General features: G+C 53.5%; 6 protein-coding genes across 6 annotated transcripts; 3 read left to right on the plus strand and 3 right to left on the minus strand.

Moving 5' to 3' along the window:
* Positions 1-21: 21 nt before the first annotated feature.
* On the minus strand, positions 22-1,760 carry CLUP02_10175 (amino acid permease; the record flags this gene model as incomplete). The annotated part of the gene is made up of 3 exons (XM_049289151.1): positions 22-1,009; positions 1,067-1,406; positions 1,499-1,760. The coding sequence occupies 3 exons, from the start codon at positions 1,758-1,760 to the stop codon at positions 22-24; spliced, it is 1,590 nt and encodes a 529-aa protein (XP_049146296.1).
* A 79-nt stretch (positions 1,761-1,839) lies between these two features.
* On the minus strand, positions 1,840-4,973 carry CLUP02_10176 (uncharacterized protein; the record flags this gene model as incomplete). Its single annotated transcript, XM_049289152.1, has 11 exons — positions 1,840-1,999; positions 2,060-2,135; positions 2,202-2,289; positions 2,350-2,371; positions 2,498-2,609; positions 2,673-2,777; positions 2,839-2,903; positions 2,946-2,989; positions 3,056-3,165; positions 3,267-4,768; positions 4,846-4,973. The coding sequence occupies 11 exons, from the start codon at positions 4,971-4,973 to the stop codon at positions 1,840-1,842; spliced, it is 2,412 nt and encodes an 803-aa protein (XP_049146297.1).
* A 490-nt stretch (positions 4,974-5,463) lies between these two features.
* Positions 5,464-8,218, plus strand: CLUP02_10177 (MCM2/3/5 family protein; the record flags this gene model as incomplete). Its single annotated transcript, XM_049289153.1, has 3 exons — positions 5,464-5,468; positions 5,562-7,905; positions 7,964-8,218. The coding sequence occupies 3 exons, from the start codon at positions 5,464-5,466 to the stop codon at positions 8,216-8,218; spliced, it is 2,604 nt and encodes an 867-aa protein (XP_049146298.1).
* Positions 8,219-8,669: 451 nt separating this feature from the next.
* Positions 8,670-10,055, plus strand: CLUP02_10178 (uncharacterized protein; the record flags this gene model as incomplete). The annotated part of the gene is made up of 6 exons (XM_049289154.1): positions 8,670-8,874; positions 9,006-9,148; positions 9,217-9,315; positions 9,370-9,455; positions 9,581-9,736; positions 9,770-10,055. The coding sequence occupies 6 exons, from the start codon at positions 8,670-8,672 to the stop codon at positions 10,053-10,055; spliced, it is 975 nt and encodes a 324-aa protein (XP_049146299.1).
* Positions 10,056-10,162: 107 nt separating this feature from the next.
* CLUP02_10179 (uncharacterized protein) lies at positions 10,163-15,982 on the plus strand (the record flags this gene model as incomplete). Its single annotated transcript, XM_049289155.1, has 15 exons — positions 10,163-10,953; positions 11,020-11,320; positions 11,370-11,673; positions 11,739-12,307; positions 12,363-12,608; positions 12,684-13,317; positions 13,583-13,679; positions 13,808-13,921; positions 14,243-14,645; positions 14,722-15,002; positions 15,096-15,206; positions 15,353-15,384; positions 15,445-15,724; positions 15,809-15,856; positions 15,925-15,982. The coding sequence occupies 15 exons, from the start codon at positions 10,163-10,165 to the stop codon at positions 15,980-15,982; spliced, it is 4,269 nt and encodes a 1,422-aa protein (XP_049146300.1).
* An 80-nt stretch (positions 15,983-16,062) lies between these two features.
* Positions 16,063-22,569, minus strand: CLUP02_10180 (uncharacterized protein; the record flags this gene model as incomplete). Its single annotated transcript, XM_049289156.1, has 26 exons — positions 16,063-16,853; positions 16,956-17,626; positions 17,696-17,752; positions 17,797-18,339; positions 18,485-18,555; positions 18,634-18,887; positions 18,944-19,005; positions 19,082-19,164; positions 19,313-19,479; positions 19,565-19,656; positions 19,738-19,769; positions 19,846-19,885; positions 19,953-20,143; positions 20,188-20,218; positions 20,259-20,644; positions 20,764-20,933; positions 21,001-21,068; positions 21,160-21,329; positions 21,383-21,432; positions 21,472-21,580; positions 21,645-21,805; positions 21,880-22,022; positions 22,085-22,097; positions 22,165-22,217; positions 22,273-22,328; positions 22,471-22,569. 26 exons carry the CDS (start codon positions 22,567-22,569, stop codon positions 16,063-16,065), a joined length of 4,563 nt encoding a protein of 1,520 aa, XP_049146301.1.
* Positions 22,570-22,682: the final 113 nt, after the last annotated feature.

Here is a 22,682-nt window from a genome sequence, read left to right on the forward strand (position 1 = left end):
GCTGTACATCAACGGCATAAATCACTTTTCACCACGGACTAAAGTGACTCCCCCGTCGTCCGAGATGGGAACATCCTCAAGCAGACGGATACCCGTCTGCACATCCATGTCATCCAATGGGACGAGCATAGGCTGCTTCACCTTCATGATTATCGACTGCCAAACCCGATAGCCGATATACAACACAATCGGGATAATCGTTCCAATGTTGTCGCGGATGACGGCCTGCGCATCATGACCACCGATGGGCCAAATTGCCGTCAGGACATTTGCAGCGAGCCCTATAAAGCAAATGGCGAGTCCAACCCAGCCTCCCCAGACGCCAAAGGGGCTCCTCCAGAGAAGCTGACTGGTATCATTTCCCTGCGCAGCCCATGCCTTGCGGAAACGAATATGACTGACGCAGATGGACGCCCACGTGTAGTAGTTGCTAGCTCCCGAAAGGCTCAATAGCCAGTCAAAGATGGCGCCGCCGCCGGGCGCCAGGTTGATAAAGGCAAGGAGGCCAAAAACGGACGTGATGGCGAAGGCATATACAGGCACGCCCCATTTCACGGTGGCTCCCCACCGAGGGCCCATGCCCCTTTCGCAGATAGCTTGGAAGGCTCGGCTGGCAGCGAAGATGCTGGTGTTGGCCATTGAAATGATTGCCAAAACGATAAGGGCGTTGAAGAAGCTCGGGAGATGCTGGATGTTGGCGAGTTGTGCTGCGAGTGTGAAAGGGCTATACTTGGCACCGTGGCCGGTTGAGGCCAAGCCAGGGTCATCGGACGGGACGACGAAACCGAGCAAGAGGAGCGATATGATATAGAAGAAGAAGATGCGGCCAAATACGATCTTGGTCGCCAAAGGTAGGGCTTTCTGGGGATTCTTGCACTCAGCCGCCGTCAGGCCCAGGAGCTCCGTGCCACCGTAGGACATGCCGGCGGTTCGGAATACGAGGAAAAAGCCCGATATGCCATTCTTCACCGCACCGGGGTCATGCCAGAACTTAGCTCCTGTTCCGTGTCTAACGAACGGTTAGATTGCTTTATGACAAAGTGCGATTCAAGCAGAAGATAAGTACCGTGGATCTGATGGAACGGCGCCAGTGATAATGAAGATCGCAACAAAGATGAAGACGGTGATAGCGAGGGCCTTGCCGATGCCGAGGGCATGTTCAATTTCGCCGAACCACTTGGAGCCGAGGAACGAGGTCGCGGTCAGAACGATCAGTATTGGCGTTATCACAAAGGCCGGCTGTAAGTCTGGGGCCCAGTACTTGATTTGAGCTGCGATCACCGTGAGCTCGAAAGGAAAGACAATGAGCCAGTTAAACACGAAGTTCCAGCCCATTGCGAATCCCCAGGGTTCTGATATCATGCGTCTCGAATACTCGTAAAAGGCGCCTGCTACAGGATACGCGGCTGCAATAATATATTAGTTGTGCACTGCTATTGCGGTCTGACATATCGATACGAGGGGAGAGTTTGGGACAGAGATGCGGAAGAACACTTACCGGCCAGTTCACCCAGGCAGCCCATGGTACATGTTACGCCGAAGCCGACGAGAGCGAAGTTGAGGACGAGAGATAGGGGTCCGCCAGAGCCGAGAGCAGCACCAGAACCGACGAAGAGGCCGGCACCAATGGAGCCACCCAAAGCCATGAATACCATATGCCGTATGGAGATGTTTCGCTCGAGCTTAGCGCCTTCGGCGGCGTCGATGGGATCGGACATGCCTTGGTCGCTTGGTGACCTCGTGGCCCTCAGCTCCAACATCGTTGCCTCTTTGTTAGGAGCCATCATGGAAAATTTGCAAGGGAGATAGATATAAAGAATGAGGATGAAGATGGCAAGATTAGGGAGCGAATGTGGGGGAAAGAGGTGACGGCATGATGGAAGCCGTGATGGAAGCAGAGAACGGAACTCGGTCTATATAAAGGAAACGTAGCAGCTTCGAAGGGCGGGCATCCCGATGGAATTGAGCAGGGGCGGGACGACAATACCACGGCACATGACTTTGAACGGCTCATGTAAAGATAAGAGAGGGCAGAGATCCCGGACGGTCGAGCCTTCACAAGGTTTGGAAAGGGCGTTCCGGGCCTCTACGGCCACGCGAGTGGCAGTTGCTCCTGGCCGGGGCTGTCTCGCGGTCTGCAGACATTGTGCTCATCTCTGCCAGCTATCTTCTTATTCTCTACTAAATATCACACATTCAACCATTACGGGGGAAGCACTCGTTCGTCAACAACGAAATGCCTCGAGCATAAGACCAGAAGAGCGCCAAAAGACAATTCTCTTCGCAGTCCTAAGAGCCCCGAGTCGCTAGGTCAGCTCCATATCGAGATGTGCCGACCAAGGTCCTCACGCCAGCCTGGCCGGCAATGATTCTGGCGCCACGCATGTAGCATGGCAATGATTTACGGAACTCCACCAGGTGAAGCCGAGAAGTGAGTCAGGAATGGTTTGTGGTCCAGAAAGTCAAATATGCGCAGTAGTATTTCGTGAGTTGTCACTTCTCGGGGAGCAAGCACAGAAGTTTTGAAATTGATCCATAAGTTTCGGCTTCATCAACGGGATCAATCCATCTTAAGTTCCCCTGATTTTTCAGAAGAAATATCGACGATGCTATTTGGAAGAAGAATCACGTCAACATTGTGTTCCCCGATGTGAAACTCAGACCAGCCTTACATGCCATCATGGCTGTTACACATTTGCTCTGACTAGTCACGATGTGTAGTACGGGGGCTTGTCTCGAACAAGCCCTCATGCTCGTTGTCCCGTGACGGGAACATGCTTTCTTACGTGCAGCTGTGTGATTTTGACATTTAGTTAGGCCTGAAGCTTGTCCGCATACGATCGTTGCGCCACAGAACATGAGTGGTTGCTGGCGTCTTACTCGTAGCCTCGCAACCTGGAGGGCTGGTACCGCATTGGGCACGTCTTATGTCCAAGGTACATCACTACCACCCATTCTTGTCCTTGGCCGGGGATACAGAAGCATTGAACTCGCCAGATGAGGTTCAAATATCACTTACTCCTCAAGGAGGCGCGAGATGAGCCTCACATGGCACGCTCTCTGCCGGAGAAATGTAGTTACTATTCGGAGTTGTGGGCTCAAACCAGGCAACATCGTTTGAAGAAGGCCATATATCCTCATGAGCCATATCCTTGTGGCAAACCACTTGCTGGTCGACATCCAATCGAAACCGGCATACACGCTATCATACAAGCAGAACCTTAAGTAGAAGAGAAACCATAATACTCAAGTAGATCAGTAGCCACTTTGCTCCCGACGCGAATCGTCCTTATCGTCCTTTGACCCATTGGCTGAACCTCCCGCGTCCTTGATGGCCTGGTCGTCGCCTCTGAGCTTGGCAAAATAAGACTTGATGTCCTCTGCGCCAATTGCTTTGCCGCTCTCTGCAAATTGCTGGAAGAACGGCTTCAACTGGTCTTTCAGATGGTTGTACGCCATGACACCTTCGATGGCACGAACACGGTCTACATTGCGCAAGGCACTCTCTCCGCGCTCCAGGAGGCTGCCGCTGCCATTTGTGGAGCCTCCGTGCTCCGAGTTCCCGCCATCAGACATTGGCGGCTCGTACGTTTCTTCCTCTTCCAGAAGCTGTGGGTGCGGGTCTAGATTAGGGTAGCATGACGAACATCGACATATGTTGTTGCGGAAGTCTTCTGTCATAAAGAGCGAGAACTCTCCGGCCGGTGGAGATGGAAGTAAAGCCCACCGACATGTAACGGACGAAGCCTCCTGAGTCTCCTGCTTAACAGCAGGAGCACTGCTGGTGGGTTGACCCTCGGCTGGCCCAGATGTACCTTTCAGTCGCTTAGCCTCTGATACGTCGGCGTCGTCTTCTGCCTTTCGTTTCTTGGCCACCTCCTCCGTGCCTATTACCTCTGCGTTCTTCTGAGTCGAGAAGACTGCTGGTAGGAATCCCTTGGCGCCCGCATACTTTTTGATCCACGGGTTGGCATTAACGCACTTGTAGCATAGGAATGCTTCAAAGTCGTCCTCGCCTGGAAAGCCGGGTGGCATCGGTGGGTCTTCGTCCTCATCCTCCACATCCTCATCACCGTCCTGTTTCTTGGCGGCCGTTGCTTCGTCCCCAGGGCGCGCTTCCGAATCTTCCGAGATTGTGGGCATAGCTGTGGCCTCTGTGGGTTCCTTAACAGTTGCGGGCTTCTCCTTCTTCATGCTCTCAAACCAGTTGGGCCCCATTCCTACCAAGCAGCCAGGGTGGTACCAGTCTTCGCCGCAGCCGCCTGTCTCGGACGTACCCAGTCCCAAACACTGAAACATGGTGCCTTTCTGCTGGAAGGGGTCATAATCACACTCGCACGCACAGAATCTATTTCTAAAATTCTGGTTGTACTTGTTGTTCGCGTCCGGCTCCTCCGAATGCACGCCGCCCTTGGTATTAGTAGTAGAGTTGAGGCGCAGACTGCAGGGAGTGGTAGGCGGATATCTCTTAGTACCGCAGTCGCATGTGAAGTTTCTCTTGGTGAATATCTCGACAAGAGTGTGTTCGCCGTGGCACTGGATAGAGCAAGCATAGCAGACTCCTGCACCATCATATGGGTCCTTGGGTTCGGCGGGGGGAGGATTGCAGGTCAGGCAGGCGAAGACACTCTGGCGAAGGGATCCGAGAATATTGGTGCAGCTTTCGATGCTCTGTGAAAAGTCAGGATAGCTGATCTTGTAGATAGGAGGGAGATGCGAGAAGACGAACATAGGGAAGAGCCTCGCGCGCGTCGGCTTCCAATTGCATCTGGTCCCTTATGAATCTGTGCGAGAGACAGCGGTCAGTCCAAGCTCAACACTGGCGAATACCAAGGGATAGTTCACTCAGCAGCAGTTTGAGAGTCGGTGGATTTCTGTGACGAGAAACTTTCGCTGCGTGTAGTCTTCGGCGCGACAACTGGGGCATCGGTGTCGCCGGCCGAAGCTGGTGGCGGAGGGGGGTCCATTGACATTGTTAAAGGTGCGCAATTCCAATTTCAGATGATTGAATTGATTCGAGGGGTTTGAGGTGATCGTTGAAGAATGGTAGAGGAAATGGGCGTCGAATGCGATAGAGTGATTGATTGAGGCAGTGTAAGATAAGTATGAAAGCAGACCTGAACATTGAGGTAAGTGTTCTGGGTCCAGTACCATCGAGAAGTCGCGTTTGGGGAAGCTGGTACGTCAGATACGTACCCTGCACTTTCCTCTCAGCTGTCCACAATTGCCCATTTACGCGTCGTCTGTTTTAGGCAAAGTGCCACTTTACGCGCTGACCCCTGACGCGATTCCCCCTGGCGACGTGGATGGGGCCCTCTAGTAATTTCATGCCACTCCCAGTTCTCCCCGTTTCTGCATTCCCCCCTCTTCTTCACAACCGTTTCTGTCGATTCTGTCGCAAGCTTTCGCAGTCTAGAAGGATAGTCGATCCAATTCACAAAGCCTTCTTGACACATCGCCATCATGAGGTAAGGCTCGCAATATCGTCCCAGTCGGCTCAGGCACGAGTTGCTCCACTGTGGTGCACTAGGAAAAGACTTAATCGCTAACCGCCCGTACAGTTCTCCCCTCCGAAGCAACCCCAGCTCTGCCAACAGAGGACTGGCCACACAATCGAGTCGCAAGCGTGGTCGCACAAATGGCGACGATGGATCATCGATCGGCCCAGCTTCGAGTCCTATGCCATCATCGCCTCCTGCTCCTTTCATGGCGCATGGTGGGGACGACGACGAGGACATCGAGGACGAGGCGGAAATTCAGGATGACTTGGACGAGCTTGATGAAATGGCCGAAGATGAAGTCGATCTTTTCCGAGAGGGGTTCGAAGTAGACTACACAGCTAGGGACGATGATGGATATGAAGGTATCGACATCGACGACGAAGGCGAATATGGAGACATGGACCTAGCTGCCAGACGACGGCTCGAGGCCACGCTCAACCGCAGAGACCGAGAAGTCGCTCGACGCCAACGAGTGCCTGCTGCTTTCCTGCCTGGGGAAGACGACGAAGGCGATATTGACCTCTCGGCCCAACCTCGACGTAGGCGCCATCGCTACGATGAGGACCCTGATGAAGACATGGATGCGGACATCATGGACGAAGAGCTTTCCCTCGAGGCCCTACAGGATATCAAGGCAGCTAGTCTGACGGAATGGGTGTCCCAACCTTTTGTGCAACGAACCATCAAGAGAGAGTTCAAAGCTTTCTTGACGGAGTACACCGACGACCACGGCTCCTCTGTTTACGGAAACCGCATTCGTACCCTTGGTGAGATCAACGCCGAGTCTCTCGAAGTCTCTTACGAAGAACTCTCAACATCCAAAGCAATTCTTGCCTACTTCTTGGCCAACGCACCCTCCGAGATGCTTAAGCTCTTTGATGAGGTTGCCATGGACGTTGTGCTCCTTCACTACCCCGACTACGAGCGTATTCACTCCGAGATCCACGTCCGCATTTTCGACCTTCCCGTTCACTATACCCTGAGACAGCTTCGTCAGTCTCACCTGAACTGTTTGGTGCGTGTCAGTGGAGTCGTCACCAAGAGAACTGGCGTCTTCCCTCAGCTCAAGTATGTCAAATTTGACTGCACCAAGTGCGGGGTCACACTCGGCCCATTCCAGCAAGAAGCCAACACCGAGGTCAAAGTCTCGTACTGCCAAGCCTGCCAGTCCCGAGGCCCGTTTACCCTGAACTCCGAGAAGACGGTCTACCGCAACTACCAGAAGCTTACCCTTCAGGAGTCGCCCGGCACTGTCCCCGCTGGTCGTTTGCCTCGCCACCGAGATGTCATCCTTCTCTGGGATCTCATCGACAAGGCCAAGCCTGGTGAAGAGATCGAAGTGACCGGCGTATACAGAAACAACTACGACGCTCAGTTGAATAACAGGAACGGATTCCCTGTTTTCGCCACTATCCTTGAAGCAAACAATGTTGTCAAGTCCCACGACCAGCTGGCAGGCTTCCGCATGACGGAGGAAGATGAGAACGAGATTCGCAAATTGTCTCGCGAACCCGGCATTATCGAGAAGATCATCAACTCCATGGCGCCGAGCATCTATGGCCATAATGATATCAAGACTGCTGTGGCGCTGTCCTTATTTGGAGGCGTTGCTAAAGTAGGACGAGGCTCTCACCAGGTCCGTGGAGACATTAACGTTCTGTTGCTGGGTGATCCCGGTACGGCGAAGTCCCAAGTTCTCAAGTATGTGGAAAAGACGGCCCATCGAGCCGTTTTCGCAACGGGACAGGGAGCTAGTGCAGTCGGTTTGACAGCCAGTGTTCGGAGAGATCCTTTGACGAGCGAGTGGACTCTCGAAGGTGGCGCTTTGGTGCTTGCCGACAAGGGCACCTGCCTGATTGACGAATTCGACAAGATGAACGACCAGGACAGGACGTCCATCCACGAAGCCATGGAGCAACAGACGATTTCCATCTCCAAGGCCGGTATCGTCACGACTCTTCAGGCGCGCTGCGGTATCATTGCTGCAGCCAACCCTATTGGTGGGCGGTACAACTCAACGATTCCCTTCTCCGCCAACGTGGAACTTACGGAGCCCATCTTGTCTCGTTTCGACATTCTTTGCGTCGTCCGGGATACCGTTGAGCCTGAAGAGGATGAGCGTCTTGCGCGGTTCATCGTTGGCTCTCACAGCCGCAGTCATCCGTCGACATCACAGCCCGGTGAGGATTCGATGGATGTTGAGCACGAGTCAGAGAACCAGGAAACGCAAGCAGAATCACAGAAGAAGGAGAGTGAGATCCCTCAGGAACTTCTCCGCAAGTACATTCTATATGCGCGCGATCGCGTGAGTCCCAAGCTGTACAACATGGACGAAGACAAGGTCGCGCGTCTGTTCGCCGATATGAGAAGAGAATCCCTGGCAACTGGCGCGTATCCTATCACGGTAAGTTCTTTCCAAATGATGACCCGAAACAACAACAAGTCAACTAATGTCATTGCAGGTGCGTCATCTCGAAGCCATTATCCGTATCAGCGAGGCCTTCGCAAAGATGAGACTGTCGGAGTACTGTAAAGCGGAAGATATTGACAGAGCCATTGCCGTAACTGTCGAAAGTTTCGTTGGAAGCCAGAAGGTCAGCTGCAAGAAGGCATTGGCACGCGCCTTCGCCAAGTACACATTGAACAAGCCGGGTTCCCAAAGGAGGGCTGGCGCCGGAAGCCAGGCGACGAGACGAGCGGGTGCAGTCCGAGCCTAAGTTGTTGATTCTATTTCGAGAGTTATGATGTTGTGCATTTAATCACTATGGGCGGACCTTTACGTGTACTGGCAAGGCAGGCTGGCAGCGATCGGCGCAGAGGCGAAGCGCATGTATCCTGGGGAGGGTATTTGATAGATGATATCAGGATATTGTAAGCAGTGGCTTCTTTCTTTCAGGGTCACGGAGTAATGAAAAAACAAAATGAGTTGAGAAGATTTCCGCGTGTAGGCACCGCGCCGCTCTATCTGGCGAAAGAGGGCAGAAAATCGTTGATCGCCTACTCCGTATAGTCTGGTAGCCATCTTGAAGCGGTGACAAGAGGACTACACTAAGAGCCTCGATCGCAAGGTACACCACAGCGAGTGGTGGGTGAATTAGCTTGAATAGGACGATTCCGCCGCGGTGGGATGGCCCAAATTAGAAACAACATGAAGGAGTATGCGGCATCATGCAGGTGACGAGAACGTGTGGTGCACAACTCGGAAGTTGGATCACGAACGGCAACCCGCAGCCACCCACACAGCCTCGCTCTATCACCCTTCATCGAGCTTCTCCTGCATCGTACGCTACATGGGCTCAAACCCGTTTGATGAGCGCAAGCTGGATGAATGTGGGGGGCATGTTCTCTAGACACTTTGTTACACACGAACCACGTGCGTCATGTTCGTCTCCCTTGCATCGGCCTCGTCTGAAAAAGAAGAGTCTGACAAGGTTCCACGACTCCAACCAACAGAGCCAAGCCTTGACTCCGGGATGCGGCCGCCCTGGGCGACCTGACCAACAGTTTTTCCATTGTTGGCCTCATCCGCGCCGCGATCCAGACTGGTACCACCTCCCGGACATTATGCAGGTTTGGGCGGCGGTGACCCTCGCTTCTTCCGCTTGTGGTCCTTTCCAACCCCCCTTCTCTCCGTCAGCTCATGCACCGTTGCTTGAGAAAGCTAGCCTTCTTTTTTTCTCAGCAAACAACCCCTAACCGAGCTTTGTCATGTTAGATGAGAGCGAGAATAACCTCAATCATAGAGGTTCACGTCTCCGGAGATCCGCGCCGGCTTCTTGCATCTCCTACCTTGATTCCCTGCGAGTCTGAAGCAGTGATCTTCGACACGACAGGCGTAGTGCGCCGGGGGGAGAAGGGGGGTGGATAGAAATTGGCAGTCGAGGCTCTCACATATGAAGAAGTCTTCTGCCTTCCCGAAGGCATTCGGCTTTCCTACCGAGGCCGCAAGCTGAGGTTGGTTTAATCCCATAAGGAACCAAGTTCAGAGAGCCTCTTCCCCCCTTTCTAACTAATACATTTCGTTTCAAGTTTCAACTGCTTCCTCATATCTCTCCCTGTTTTCGCCTTCCGTCTTACAGACACCAAAAGGTCTCATACGCACCAGTCTATTCCTATTTTTGCGTGCCAATTTCGGTCTCCCTGTACACCCGTTTGCGATCCGCGTCCCGGAAGGATCCCCCTTGCGACTACTCCGAGTTCCTGTCGCAGGAAACGGAACTAGACGACGACAAACGGTTCCAAGACACCTCTTTGTGAGTCTCAGATAGCACACTCTGGTTTGTTGGCGTCGTGTCACGTCTTGTGCTACTCAACACGGATAACGTACGCGACGCAACTACGGCTTCGACGGAAGGCAGCGTCCATCACGCCTCTAGACGCCCCGACGATCACCTTTACCACTTGTCTCTCGAGAAGCATTGCTCGACTCACTATCAGCAAAGACCAAGTACCCTCAATTGGAACCAGCCCTTTACCACACGGGCCAAGGATCCATCCTCCGTATTATCCAAAGATTTCGTCATTCGAAATCAGACGGCTCCGCCGATCTTTTGAGAGACGGAACCACCGCCCTTTTTCATGTCTCATTGGATCATCATCAGTCTTTAATGTTTGCCCTGTAGTGACACCAAGCCCTTGATATTCCTTAATACCCACCCATCATGGAAGATACTGATCGTAGTCACGCCCCTCTCTCCATAGACCCCATCACTGAAGCGGAGGAGACTCACCTGCTTGGCTCGGAAAGACGGGATGGCAAGTCTTCGTCCTCACCTCCAGACAACTTTCTTTCATCTTCAACTCCCCGAAAGAATGGCTATGAGCCAATGACACCTAGTGTCGACATGGACCATTCGACCCTCAACGGCGCCGCACATAACCAGAGCACCGCCCCATCTCAACCTGACAAGTCAAGCTTCTACGGAAGAGACCCCTTTGGTATCTCAGTGGAGGGATCTATCAACCAAGTCTCCTTCGCACGTGTTCCCGTTGGTTCGAAAACTAGCTCGCCCGCCACACCTCGTTCCAACAAAGGCCTTCTGGGCTCACCAAAGCCTGAACCTGCTTCACCACGAACAACAGAACGCCGCGCCGCACCTTTATCACCCGAATCGGAACAGGACACCATCTCGCCTCTGCAGTCACCTTGGTCGTCACCGGACGGGAAACGCAGAGCAAGTTCAAAGCGCAAAATATCAATGGCGTGGGACGATCCGCCAAAGTCCTCAAAGCCATGGCCTCTCATAGAGGCGGAGGAGATGGGGGACCTAGGTCAAGCAACTCCAGGCAAAGATGAGAGTCAGCAACAGGCCAGGCCGCCGCAGTCGACTTCTGGTCAAAGTTCGACGAGACGGGATGAGAATTCTCTTGAAGAGCCTGATCCAATGGATGACGAGGAGGCCTTGTATAAGAGATTCAGTAAGCCGTGCCCCGTATATCTGACCTATGTCGAGTGACTACTAATACGCACTCGAGGCCGTCCTCCGACTTACTGTGATTCGCGGAACGATGTGCACAGGAAGCAGCATAACTGGCTATCGATATCCATCTTGATTCTTTCGTTCTACTCCACAGGACTGAGCTGCCTCTGGCTCGTTGTGGCTATTGTACAGCCACGCTGGGGTCCTCAAATCTCATCAAGCGGTGGCATCCTCCCGTCGACAGCGTCTTTGGTATGCGCAATGTTTGCCAAGACGATTGAAATATCTTTCGTGACTGTATTTGTCACCTTTATCGGCCAGGTATTGACACGTCGCGCATTTGTGAGGAGGTCAGAGGGCATGACCTTGGCTGAGATGACCATGAGGAATTGGGTTATTGTGAGTCAAGGTTGAATTGTATTGTTGTGATAGGTCTGACACTTAGTAGCAACCTGGATTCCTGATCACGCACTGGGAGACGCTGCCGTACGCTGGTATGACCATTCTCGGAGTGGTGTCTCTTGTTGCCACCATTGCTTCAACGTTTTATACGACTGCGTCAGACGCCATGATCACACCAAAGCTTAAATTTGGCGACTGGGAGACGAAGACATTGAGCGGCTATGTTCTGGCGTCCTACATGAACCCGCCTTTTGCCCGTGAAACCTGCCCGACACCACTACGAGATAGTGACCCATTGGGTGTTGATGTTGCTGGAAATGCTTGCCTGGAAGTGCAATATGCTGGCCAATGTACGTACAGGTCTTTCTAATAAGGCTTTATGTTTATTTGAGTGATGCTGACAGCTTGTGTGAAGCATATCGCAACTTGGTCTCGTTCCTAGGTGATTGGGAGTCCATCAATCGCAACGGAACAAGCGATACCGTTGATGTTCAACACCGCCCTGTAGGATCGGCTTTGTTGTACGACAACACAACGCTCACCTCTGCTTGGATTGAGACGACCTATAGCAACACGACTGAACAATACGAGCGCTTCAACAGGATAATCAACAATGTGACGCTCGCAATTCCCCATCCGAGTGTCTACGATGCAGCAACAAATCCAGTCAACAAGATTCTCCAGCCAAATGACTTGTCGGGTGTAGGAGAGTACGGCATTAGAGCGAGTGTGGTCTCGCCCGCACTGAACGTCATGTGTGTCAACATGTCTCCAGAGGAACTGGAGCCACTGGTCTATACAGAGTGGCCCATTGGGAAGGTTTTGTACGACGACACGACAGTTCCAGGACAGAGAACCGGGAAATTGGATTGGGAGAAGTATGTTCCCGTCGCTTCGGAAACGGAGTGGCTAAATCGAACGTCGGTGGATGAGATCTTTCGCTGGGGCCAAGACTATGGGCGACGGCCGCCGGTGTTCCCGCTTGTATGTGATGTTGGTGAGCAAATGGAAAGAAGAAAGGGCTGACAGCAACTGACAGTATCCTGCGGACTACAACATGATAACCAACACATCGGTGGAGAGCGACGCGATTTACATCCTCACAAAGTCGGCGTCCATCACAGATTATACCCTTTGTGAGATGAGATCATGGGTGTCACCCAACTGCTCAACCCACTTCAACATCTCGGGCACCGCAGGAGCGCACATGCAAGCACACTGCGATGACCCCGATGATACAGACAGCTACACCAACGTCCACACCGAAGTCACGGAATCCACCCCCGTGACAGACTGGAGGGCAAGGAATCCCCAACACCTCCTTTTTCATCGTTACTTACTTACCTATGTTTCTGTGTAGAACATTGCGGATCAATGGCGTCTGTCAATGGACATCAACGGCGGTGCGCAAAACAACAACGCCTCCAACGCCCGCATCCTCACCCAATTCGTCCTCCAAGAGCCGCAGCTCAACCCCCTCCTCCCCTCTATAGCCGAAGCCCTCGCCGTCTACGCCTCGTCAACCCTCATCATCGGCGGTCTCAACACCCCCTTTGAACACTACTGGCGCCACGAAAAGATGCAGCTCGGCGCGCCGGGCAGCCTGGACCCGTTCAACGCCTCGATCCGCACGCAGGAGTACACGTCGGGCCACAGCGCCGAGTGGCAAAAGTGCTTCTACCTCGTCCTCGCCCTCGTCTTCGTCATCAACGTGATTTGCCTCGCCTACCTCCTCTCCCGGTCCGGCCTGGTGACGGACTTTACTGAGCCGCAGAATCTGTTTGCGCTGGCTGTCAACTCGCCGCCGAGCGAGCAGCTCAAGGGCAGCTGCGGCGGCGGGCCGGTGAAGAGGGATCTGGTTGTGCCGTGGCGGGTTGGTTACACGAGCGGTGCGAATCACTACTTTTTCGAAGAGGCTAACGACAGGCCGTGGCGTGGCAAGTATTCCAAGCAGGACTTGTCTGCTGACACGGGGTACAACGGACAGGAGCGGAGTAGTTATAAGAGGCTGAGCACGAGGAATACATGGTTCTGAGCGGAGGTTTGCTGGCTGTGCTGGCTCTAATGATGTGTCTTGGCACATGGTCTTTTGAATACGAGTAAAGTAAAGTAAAGGGGCTGGAGGTAATGTGTTTTCATGTAGGATAGCTTGAATTGGAGAGTGGCAGCCTAGGTAGACGGGCAATACTTCTTTGCTACCTTATGGGAGTTTCAAATGATTGAGAGGAGCAGTTCTGCTTCAGATAATCGCCACCTGAGCATCCGTACGGCAACATCATCTCTCGTCCGTTGAGGTGTATTGTACTCCGTACCGAAATGGACTCTGCAACTCGGTCGTCACAACTTGTTATTTCCAGTGAGTCTTGGCGGTTTAGTATTTACCTTCAGGGCCTGTGCTCATCGCCCCTCCTCATACTGCGTACTCACCTTGGAGTTTTAGAGTCTCAGTTGTTGGAGTCTTAGACTGGACCTCCCGGCATGAAGCGCAAATTTGGGGGGCATTAATCGCACACGCCCATCGGGCCGGACAAGGTGGTGCCCGGCAATCGACGGCGTTCGAGAAAAGGAGGCTGTGCAAAACGTCCTCCCAAACTTGAAGTGAAGGTTTCCCTCCACCAGTCATGAGTTGGCCAACTGGCATTTCTCGAGGAAGAAATGCCTTACCACCCCCATCCGTTCCCCCCCTTTCATTTGCTAAGTACATAGAGTTTATGCGATAGTTAGTGTAGAGGACTCTCAGAGATTCCTTGGTTATGTGATGATCACTAGCAGCCTCGCCGCCAATCCTATTGCTTACGCGGGACTGGTGATTGTGGCTTATCCTTAGTTCCTCACCTCTTCATCTCCACGCCAAGCATTCTCGATCAATCAAAACCACGGACATCAACGGGGGAGGAAGAAGCTAACAAAAATACACAGCACTGCTTGGGGGTTATCCACCAATTTGCCTCTCGCCTCGCTTCCCTTTCCTATCCACAATTATTTCGTCGCTGCCAAGTACGGATATCTCACCCTGCAGCTGGCTGTAGATCCCTCCTGCAACAGCTACATCACCTACCTCATCCGTTCTTTCTGCTATCTGCGAATATTCGTCCTTACTTCACATACGCAGAGGAGACTTGGTTGCATCTCGTGCACCGCCCACTGCATCAACTACCCTCTCTTCCCATCAGTCGGCCCTTGGTCTTGGCATCCACATAGCGACATTGGCATCCCATCACACTCAATCTTCCCGACGTTGCGAGGCAGTCTACCCATTCCAGATTTATACACAGTCGGCATCTCGCCCGCACCCAAACAACAAAGGAGGTCCAAGAGCCTTGTTCAATTGAATCATCCATACCACACGATTCCTTGCCCCAATCTTGTACGGATAGGTACCTACCTACAGGAAACAGAAAAACGAGGGTGATCAAAAGGGGGCCAAGCTAAAACGGACCGCCACCAAAGCAATTCCGCTTGCAACATTCCTTTCCCCGCCCAATCTCTCTCCCTTTATTGAGGAATGCCAGCCCTTCAACTTTGGCATCATCAACATCTGCGTCCCGGCTCTTGCGATTGAAGCCCAGCCGACCGGAGCCAACAAGAGCGTCCAGCATCGACACGATCAGCCTCGCTCCTCGTCCGGTATTCCCGAGCCCGAGAGAGTAGGACAAACTCCGCCGGCAATAAAGCTCGAGTAAGCGAAAATGCGTACGTATCTTTACCGCAATCTCTTCCTGTGTTCCTCTATCATGCGCTTCTCTCGGTACCTATTCTAACAGCTAGCCAGCTTACTACGCCAGAACCAAGGGCCGGACCCAGGAAATCCCGCCCGACGGCAGCCGGTCTCCCCTTCCGGCCTCCGGCGCCCGGTCGCCGCTGCCGCCCCGGACACCTCTCGGTGAGTCTCCGGCGTTCAACCCTACCCACTTGCCTAATCCTACTTTTTTTTTGGCATCTTCTCTTCTTCCCGGTCCTCCACTTAATTTGTCCATCTGCACCCACCTACTCCCGTTGATGTCCCCACCATCTCACCCACTGTAACAGTCCGTCATACAACCTATCTTGCATGCTTCAGCGTTCATCTCTTTTATTTCTCGAGGACTATCATGAAACTTCATGCTGACAACGGACAAAAGGCCGGCCTCCTTCCCGGTCATTACCAGACCTAAGTGCCGATGTGCGGAATGCTCTCTCAGCACCAAAGCACGACGATGTCAACTACCGCCACAGCTTCTGGACCCGCTGCCGCTGCTGCCGTCGTTCACGGAGCGCCATCGACCTGCTCCGTAGAGTGGTTCTCGTACCGCTAGCCGACTTATTCTGGTTCCTCGAGGAAGCAGCTGAGTCTGTGCCGCCCGTCATCCCAGCGCTCATCTCTTGCATATTTCTGTTGGTGGCACTGCCGATGCTGATTGCGTGGGATTTCCTCTGAGCGAGCGGTTGTGTATTCAAATGAGACAATAATTGATGCACACTCGGTTGTGTGTGCGTCTGCGACAGAAGATTCCAAGAGAGCTTTCAGAGATGGCTTGGATTCGAGGGATGGAGGTGGTAGACCGTATGTAACGATAGACTGTACTGACTGACTTTGCTTATCACCATGGCGCAACGACAAGCGAACGGATGAAACCCAGGACATACCCAGATTTTGTATTTCTACATTTCTCTACATAGATATAGCACAGCGAATACGCCTACGTGCTCGAAAAGTCTATTTCTTTGAGATGGGAATCGTGAAAGGACATCGTGTATCGTCAAATACTATCGTAACAGATATCAAAGGGATTAATCAAACCCCCAAACATGGGCATACTCGCCGCGTCCGCAGGCCAGTGCCAGATCCTCGCAATCTCCTCCATCAACTCCTTATTTGCCGCTTCTGCATTCCCGACGCCACCGCCAGCGGTGGCAGGAGTGGTAGCGGTAGTCAGGCCGCCGTCCTCGGCTCGAACACGGCTCTCATACCAGCCCTTGATCCAGCTCATCTTGCCAATCAAGTCCTCGCACATGGAGCCCCTCGCATCGATCTCGCTTCCACCATTGATATCATCCCAGTCGAATTCGAGGGTATTGTATGCCCTTCCACAGCTACTGCCCCCACCACCGACTCCCCGGACCCACGTCTCCTCCTTCAGCCGGCCCATCCTCTCCCTGCCCACCTGCAGCACCCTTCCGAGAAACGCGACCAGGTTCTCGCAGATTTCTGCAAATTTGACGTCCGCGCGGGCGCGGGGGAGGTCCCATCCCGGGACGCCGTGGAGGATCAGCAGTCGCGTGGTGACGGCAAGGACGCCTTGGGCTAGGCCCATGCCGACTGAGGTGCGGTAGACGTAGGCTTCTGGGGGCAGGGCGAGGGTTGCGGCAAAGTAGGCTTTTGCTTCGGAGAGGGCTGCTTGGAAGTAGGTTGTGCGGTTTAGGGTGGTGGCGGCGGTGGTGTTTTGGAAAGCTGCGGGGTATGGAGATGATGATGAGGAGGGAAATGGGTGTTTTGTTGCTGGCTCGTAGAGTTGGACTAGGAGGGCTTTGTGCTGCAGGTTGAGGTATGCTGAGATTGAATGTCAGCTACGGTTTCTTCCATTTCTGGAGAGGGGCTTCAGAGACATCATCATGGACTTTGGGAGAAGAGTAAGAGGAGGAGATGGCTTACCGTAATAAGGATCCCGCGGATCAAGACCCTCCAAGACATCATCCACTTGCGCCCGGAGTCTTCCCACCTCCTCCTCGAACCCTTCGCCCATTCCCCTTCCCGTTCCGCGTTCACAATCCATCACGGGACCGAACCCATCAGTGAGGCGCGCAGAGACGGCGGCCATCTTGAACATCCTCGCCGCCATCCGGTCCTCCAGGCTCCCTGACGCGGCTAGGTTCTCGTAGCAGATATCTAGATACCCGAGGCCCGTCCGTTGCTGCTGCCCCTGAGAAGACGAAGGAAATGACCCACTTCCGGGCCCGTTCGAGCCGAGACAGTGCAGGAGGGGATTCTGCTTGCGGGCGAACTGCGCGCAGTTGGACGAGACGACGCAAAAGAGGCCGAGAAAGGTGCGCTGCTCCTCGAGGGTGTGGTGCTCCGTCGCGCTGAGGGCTGCCTTGTTGGTGAAGCAGTCTTCTGGTTCTTGTTGTTGTTGATGCTGCTGCTGCCACTGTTGTTGGTAGGGGTGCGGGTATGAGTGTTGTTGTTGTTGAGAACCTCCGGGGTGGCAGGGCGAAGGTTGGAGGAGGGAGCGCGGGGGTTTGGTGATGCCTAGGCTGTGGGCGTAGCCCAGGGCCGTGTAGACGAGGCGGGTGATTTGTTTGTCGAACCAGTATCTACATTCCGCCCTGTTTCATGACGTGCAAGGTCAGTGGGATGCTTCTTTTGGAGGGGGGGGTTCTATCTTCAACAGACACCAGTAGACGCCGGCGAGGAACGTGATGTAAGTCGGTGAAAAGGTGACGGGGCCGTTACTAACCACAATATGATGACCAGCATTCCCTGCAGCAAATCCAACCCGCCTTCCTCCTCGAGCATCATCCGCGCCCCCATCTCGGCCAACAACTCGCGGTGCATCGCCTCGGCCCTCGTCTTCCCCGCCGGCGCGGCGGCGAGCATGACGGCGCGGAACAGGAACGGCTTCTCGCGCGCGAGCCGCTGCGGGGACCCCGAGCCCGGGTCTACCGAGGGCCCTTCGACCTGGATGAAGGGGAAGTTGGGCACAAAGTTTGCGCGGAAGTCGGCGAGGACGTTGGATGCTTGGGACCAGGTCAGGCCCAGGGGTGGTTTTGTCGTCGTCGATGTTGCTACGATCAAGGATGAGGAGGAGGGGGAGGAGGAAGAGGAGTGGGAGTAGGAGGGGGGGTTTTGGGTTACGGGGCCTGGTTGGCGTCTTTGGATTAGGGGTGCTGGGTGGGAGTGTGGGTTTGAGTCTGGGTGAGAGGGAGGCGAGGAGGTTGAGGGAGTTGAGCCTGAGGTCTCTGCCGAGGGTGTCGAGGCTACTGGGGACTTTTCTGGTGTTACGAGATGGGCTATTTGTTGTTCTAGTGTTGCGACGCGGCTGTGGTTGTTCGTGTTAGTTGAGTTCTAAAGCCAGGGCCGTTGTTGTCTCGAGATGCCACTATTCCCGTGGGTGCGTTCACACCCAGCCCATCATCAAAAGTTTTGGCGAACGAGACGGGTGACCCATGAGGAACAACACTTACTTGACCAGAGGTTTGATCTGCCGCGTCCTCCTGATACCCCTCGTCTTGGCCGAGCAGTCAATCTTGAGCCGCTCACATCTAAACCCCCGCCACCTCGTGTCAGTCTCAGTGTACACGGGTTATGAACGGCAAATCCAACTCCCACAGACAGAATGCCATAACTCTTCTTCGCCCTCTCGAGCCAGTGGAAGCACGTACCGGTCGCAGAGGTGCCGACGGGCGTTCTCCTCGCGGAAGTTACAGCGGGCCTTGGCCCGGGTGCACGGCGCGCATGCGCGGAGCCGGCGCGGAGGGCTGTCGGGCCTCGGGGGCGGTGGTTGTGGGTCCATTGCGAGGGTATCGTGGGATCTGATTACCACTTCTGGATATTGTTGGAGGCTGTGGTCTGATATGCCGGGCTTGGCTCGTATTGAGTGATGGAGACTTATGGCGGATGAATACGTTTGGACACTGGAGCACTCTTTGCTCGGAACCGCGCAATAGGAACATGTAAACCCATTAAACAGTAGACGACCCGGGGACTATTAGAGCGAAGCGCATGACCCTATATACGACGCGGACATAGCACCGACAAAACAGAGCTGAGGCCTCGACTACAAGGTGAGGCCGTCATCACGGATGAACTCCAGGCTCGTTAACCCGGTCCGGGATAAGGATTTAGTATCTCGGGTTTGTGATTGCTAGTAGAGTGGTGGGCCTTCACGCGTCAGCACTAGCAGATGAAAACCCGGCGACCTGGCCCAGCTAAGCGATCCTTTCGGGTTGGGAGGGCATGTAAGCGCGACGCAAGTCCCAAAGATATAGCACCTAATAGGTAACCTTCCTCACCATGAATGCGCCTCTGGTATGTCTCCGTACTGGTAGGTAAGCAATGAGCACCAAGATACAAAAGAGGCGTCTTGTCTCAAAAGTCCCACGTGTGGCTGCATGCATCAGGGACACGGCGCGATCGGTGCCAAGTTCTTTTTCGGTCTGATTTCCTGTGACGGGGGTGTCTGCTCACCGAATGGAGAAAAAAGTTAGTCAGTCGCATGCTGATATCATGCCATCTGATGTCTGGGTTTTATCGATACCTTGCACTGGTAAAGATGAAATCAACGGGATTGGGACAGGTTCTCTCAAACGGAAAATGGAGATGGAGAGAAGGGCGGATTACAACCAGACCCAATTTTCTGGGTCACTTACTAACAGAAGGCAAGGAAGGTCTGTGTTAGTGAAAGCAAGACCTTGAATAAACACTCCAGCAAACACACGAGATGTCAACGATGGTCGAGAGACGATTGAACTGCTTTGCGCAACGTGAAATAGGTATCATTAAAATTGGTGTGAAATAGGTATTTGTGGCATCGCGATTGACATACAGCCGCCTCCTGGCGCATTAACCCCCGTGTAGTCGTGATACTGCCATGTACAGCCCGGATGTCTTTTCTTTAGTACACGCCTTTCGTGAGACCCCAATCCTGCAGACTATGACGAAGTGTCGAGAATCGAAACCGGCATTCGGTAGGAAGTGAGTGATTCGTTCGGTGTGGGTGTGTATGGTGTGAACATGGTTGCTGTCGACAGATGGTATTGGCTCCTTTCCATGTAGCCAGTCGCGACTCTCTCGTCGAACTTCACCGTGTCGTAGGTGTATAAGTGACCAAGAGAGTCGACTTTCTACTGGCTTCAAAGCGTGTTCGGCTTGGAGCTTGATTCATTACTTTCCCAGCTCCGCTCCCCTCTTTCTGGCCCCTGTAAGAGGTGACGAGGTCTTGCTTATGCTCCCTGGGACTCCTTGGCTTGTCTCTCTGCCTTGCGCCTGGCGAGGCACTTGGAGATCATGAGACCAGAGACACCGAGAGCGACAATGAAAATGATGCAGAAGACGACGACAACACCGGCCTCCTGCTGGGCCCAGTTCTGGCGCTTGGCGAGCTGGTGAACGGCGTCGCGGGCGACGAGGGTGTTGACGGCAGGCATTTTGACGGAAGGTGAGTTGAGTGAAGAGTCGGCTGTACGAGGAAGAAGAGACTGGTCAGCAAATTGGAACAAGAGGATTGATGAGGCAAAGAAGAAGAGTAGCAAAAATCGAAAAGCCAAATAGAGAGCAATGATGACGGGCGAGTGAGTAATAAGTATGAGAGGAAAGCTCGCGGCGACTGTTTGCGATGAGTGATGCTTTCCCAATGCGGTCAGGATCCGTAGAAAAACATCAGAGCTAGAGGTGAGGGAGCTTGTCCAATTGAGGCATTTTATGGAGACGACCGTCTGCTTTTGTTTTTTAGAGCCCTGTGAACTTGGATGCGCCCATCGTCATTCCCGGGGTATCCGGCGTTGGCGTCTAGAGACGATATCCACATGTTGTTTTTCTTCATGATGTATTTGTCGGATGCTGGGCGAAGCTCGTAGGTAACGTCGCAAAGCCCAATTGACAATCCAGAACAATTTTTTGGCAGCAGATTTGAGACTTGGAAAGAATGCGCATTGAGAGAAAGTTACTTTACCTTTGGTGAAGATGAGAGAGCTCGCTCAACGTCGGACGATGAGAGTGAGGTGGGGAAAAGGACCTGGTGGCTCGATCGCAGCGACTAGGGGAGGCCGGCTAGAAGCGCAGTTTGTCAGCGTCAACGGTACGAAGCTTGGCTTATGAAGCTGGAGCTTATGGAGAGGTCAAGCAGCACGAGAGTGAATACCTTTGTGAGAGGAAACGAGAATCAATTGGGGAAGGAATTGACTGATTATGAGATCGTCGAGTATTGAGCTGGTGGACAGATGAGAGAAGTAGGACGGCGAAGAGGAAGGTAAGGTAAGGTAAGTCGGGAAGGGAGGGATTAATGAGGAGGGCGGGCGAGGAAGGAAATAGCTACTCAAATAGTCGGCTGATTGGCAAGGCGAGCAATCAATAAGAAGGAAGACCCAATGGTGATGGGAAGGTGTTTCCCATTGGATCTTAGCCAGGCATGTACCTCATCATCACCGTAAGGTGAGGTAAGGTAGGTAGGTACTTGAGGTATCTGTAGGTAGCAGCTTGACGATGAAAGGCGACAAGAAAGTATCTTCACAGGTCGCGGTACTTGGCGGTGTCATCACGTCTGGGCACTCTTTGGTGGTGAACTGCCACCATTGGCATGTCGCGATCCGTACATTGCTGTGTAGTGCCTTAGTGTGTGAAGAGTACTCGTGAGGTGGCATCGGCGGTCGCGGTTGCTCTGCTAGTGGTAGAGAGAACGGCGCCAAGCGAGCAACAGAAAAAGCTTGTCTCCATGGATGCCGGGAACACGGCAGGGTCATCACAGGCATCCCGGTGTGGGGAATCCACGCCTGATCGCTCGAGGCCCCCTGTCATCACCACTTACACTCCTCGCCCGATACAGGGGAGTGAGTGAGTGTGTTGTGTGTTCCTGTAGCGCAACAGTTGCAGCCCGTCTGTTTATCTGTTGTACGTCTGTCTTCATTGCTGCGGGAATTTCTCCATCTCTCACCAGCATCAGGCTCTCTGGTTGCTTTCCCGCTCCCCTCTGACGTAGGGTAAGGTAGGCATTCGCAAGTCACAACGCTATTCCAGATTCACGACTAAACAATAGTCCTTAGCCTAAGGTAGTGTTGTTTGTTGCGCACAGAGTCTGCCAGACTGGGTGGACAATTGGATGACATGGATCATCTCATGGGGCCGGAGCCGGGATAAGGCCCTAGCACACCCTTCAAGTTCCGGTGGGTTCGCAGGGCCACCGGTTCGCCGACCTCCGCCGGGCTGTGGGCTGCATCTGCTTTCCTACTGATTCCGCGCCCTTACGGTATTGGCATACCTTGTGGCAGCAACACCAGGTAGGCAGACTCTTAACTCTTTCAAGCTCATGGCTCTCTGTCATCATCACTTGGGCCCATCTGACTCTGCTGCTTAGGTTAGTCGTTGCCGCCGCCGTCCCTTTATGACGATCATGGCAGTTGCGTACTAAGGTAATTCCATCCATAGTATGAGTCTGGCACTTGTCTTCCGCTCTCACCGATGTTTCCAGGTTCCATTGGGGCAGCTGGGAGATTTCTCGGGAATGCCACAGCAAACGAACCGCCGTACCTGACTGACCAAAGGAATCCCCTGCCATGGTCGCTTCTGTCGACCGCTCATGCACTTAGTAACCGCCGCCATGTCCCATTTTTCTTTCCTGTTATTGTCTTGACTCTTAGTACCTTACGGGTAGAGAGTACGGCACTACGG

Source organism: Colletotrichum lupini, chromosome 5 (genome assembly GCF_023278565.1).
Source record: "Colletotrichum lupini chromosome 5, complete sequence".
Lineage (NCBI taxonomy): Eukaryota > Fungi > Ascomycota > Sordariomycetes > Glomerellales > Glomerellaceae > Colletotrichum > Colletotrichum lupini.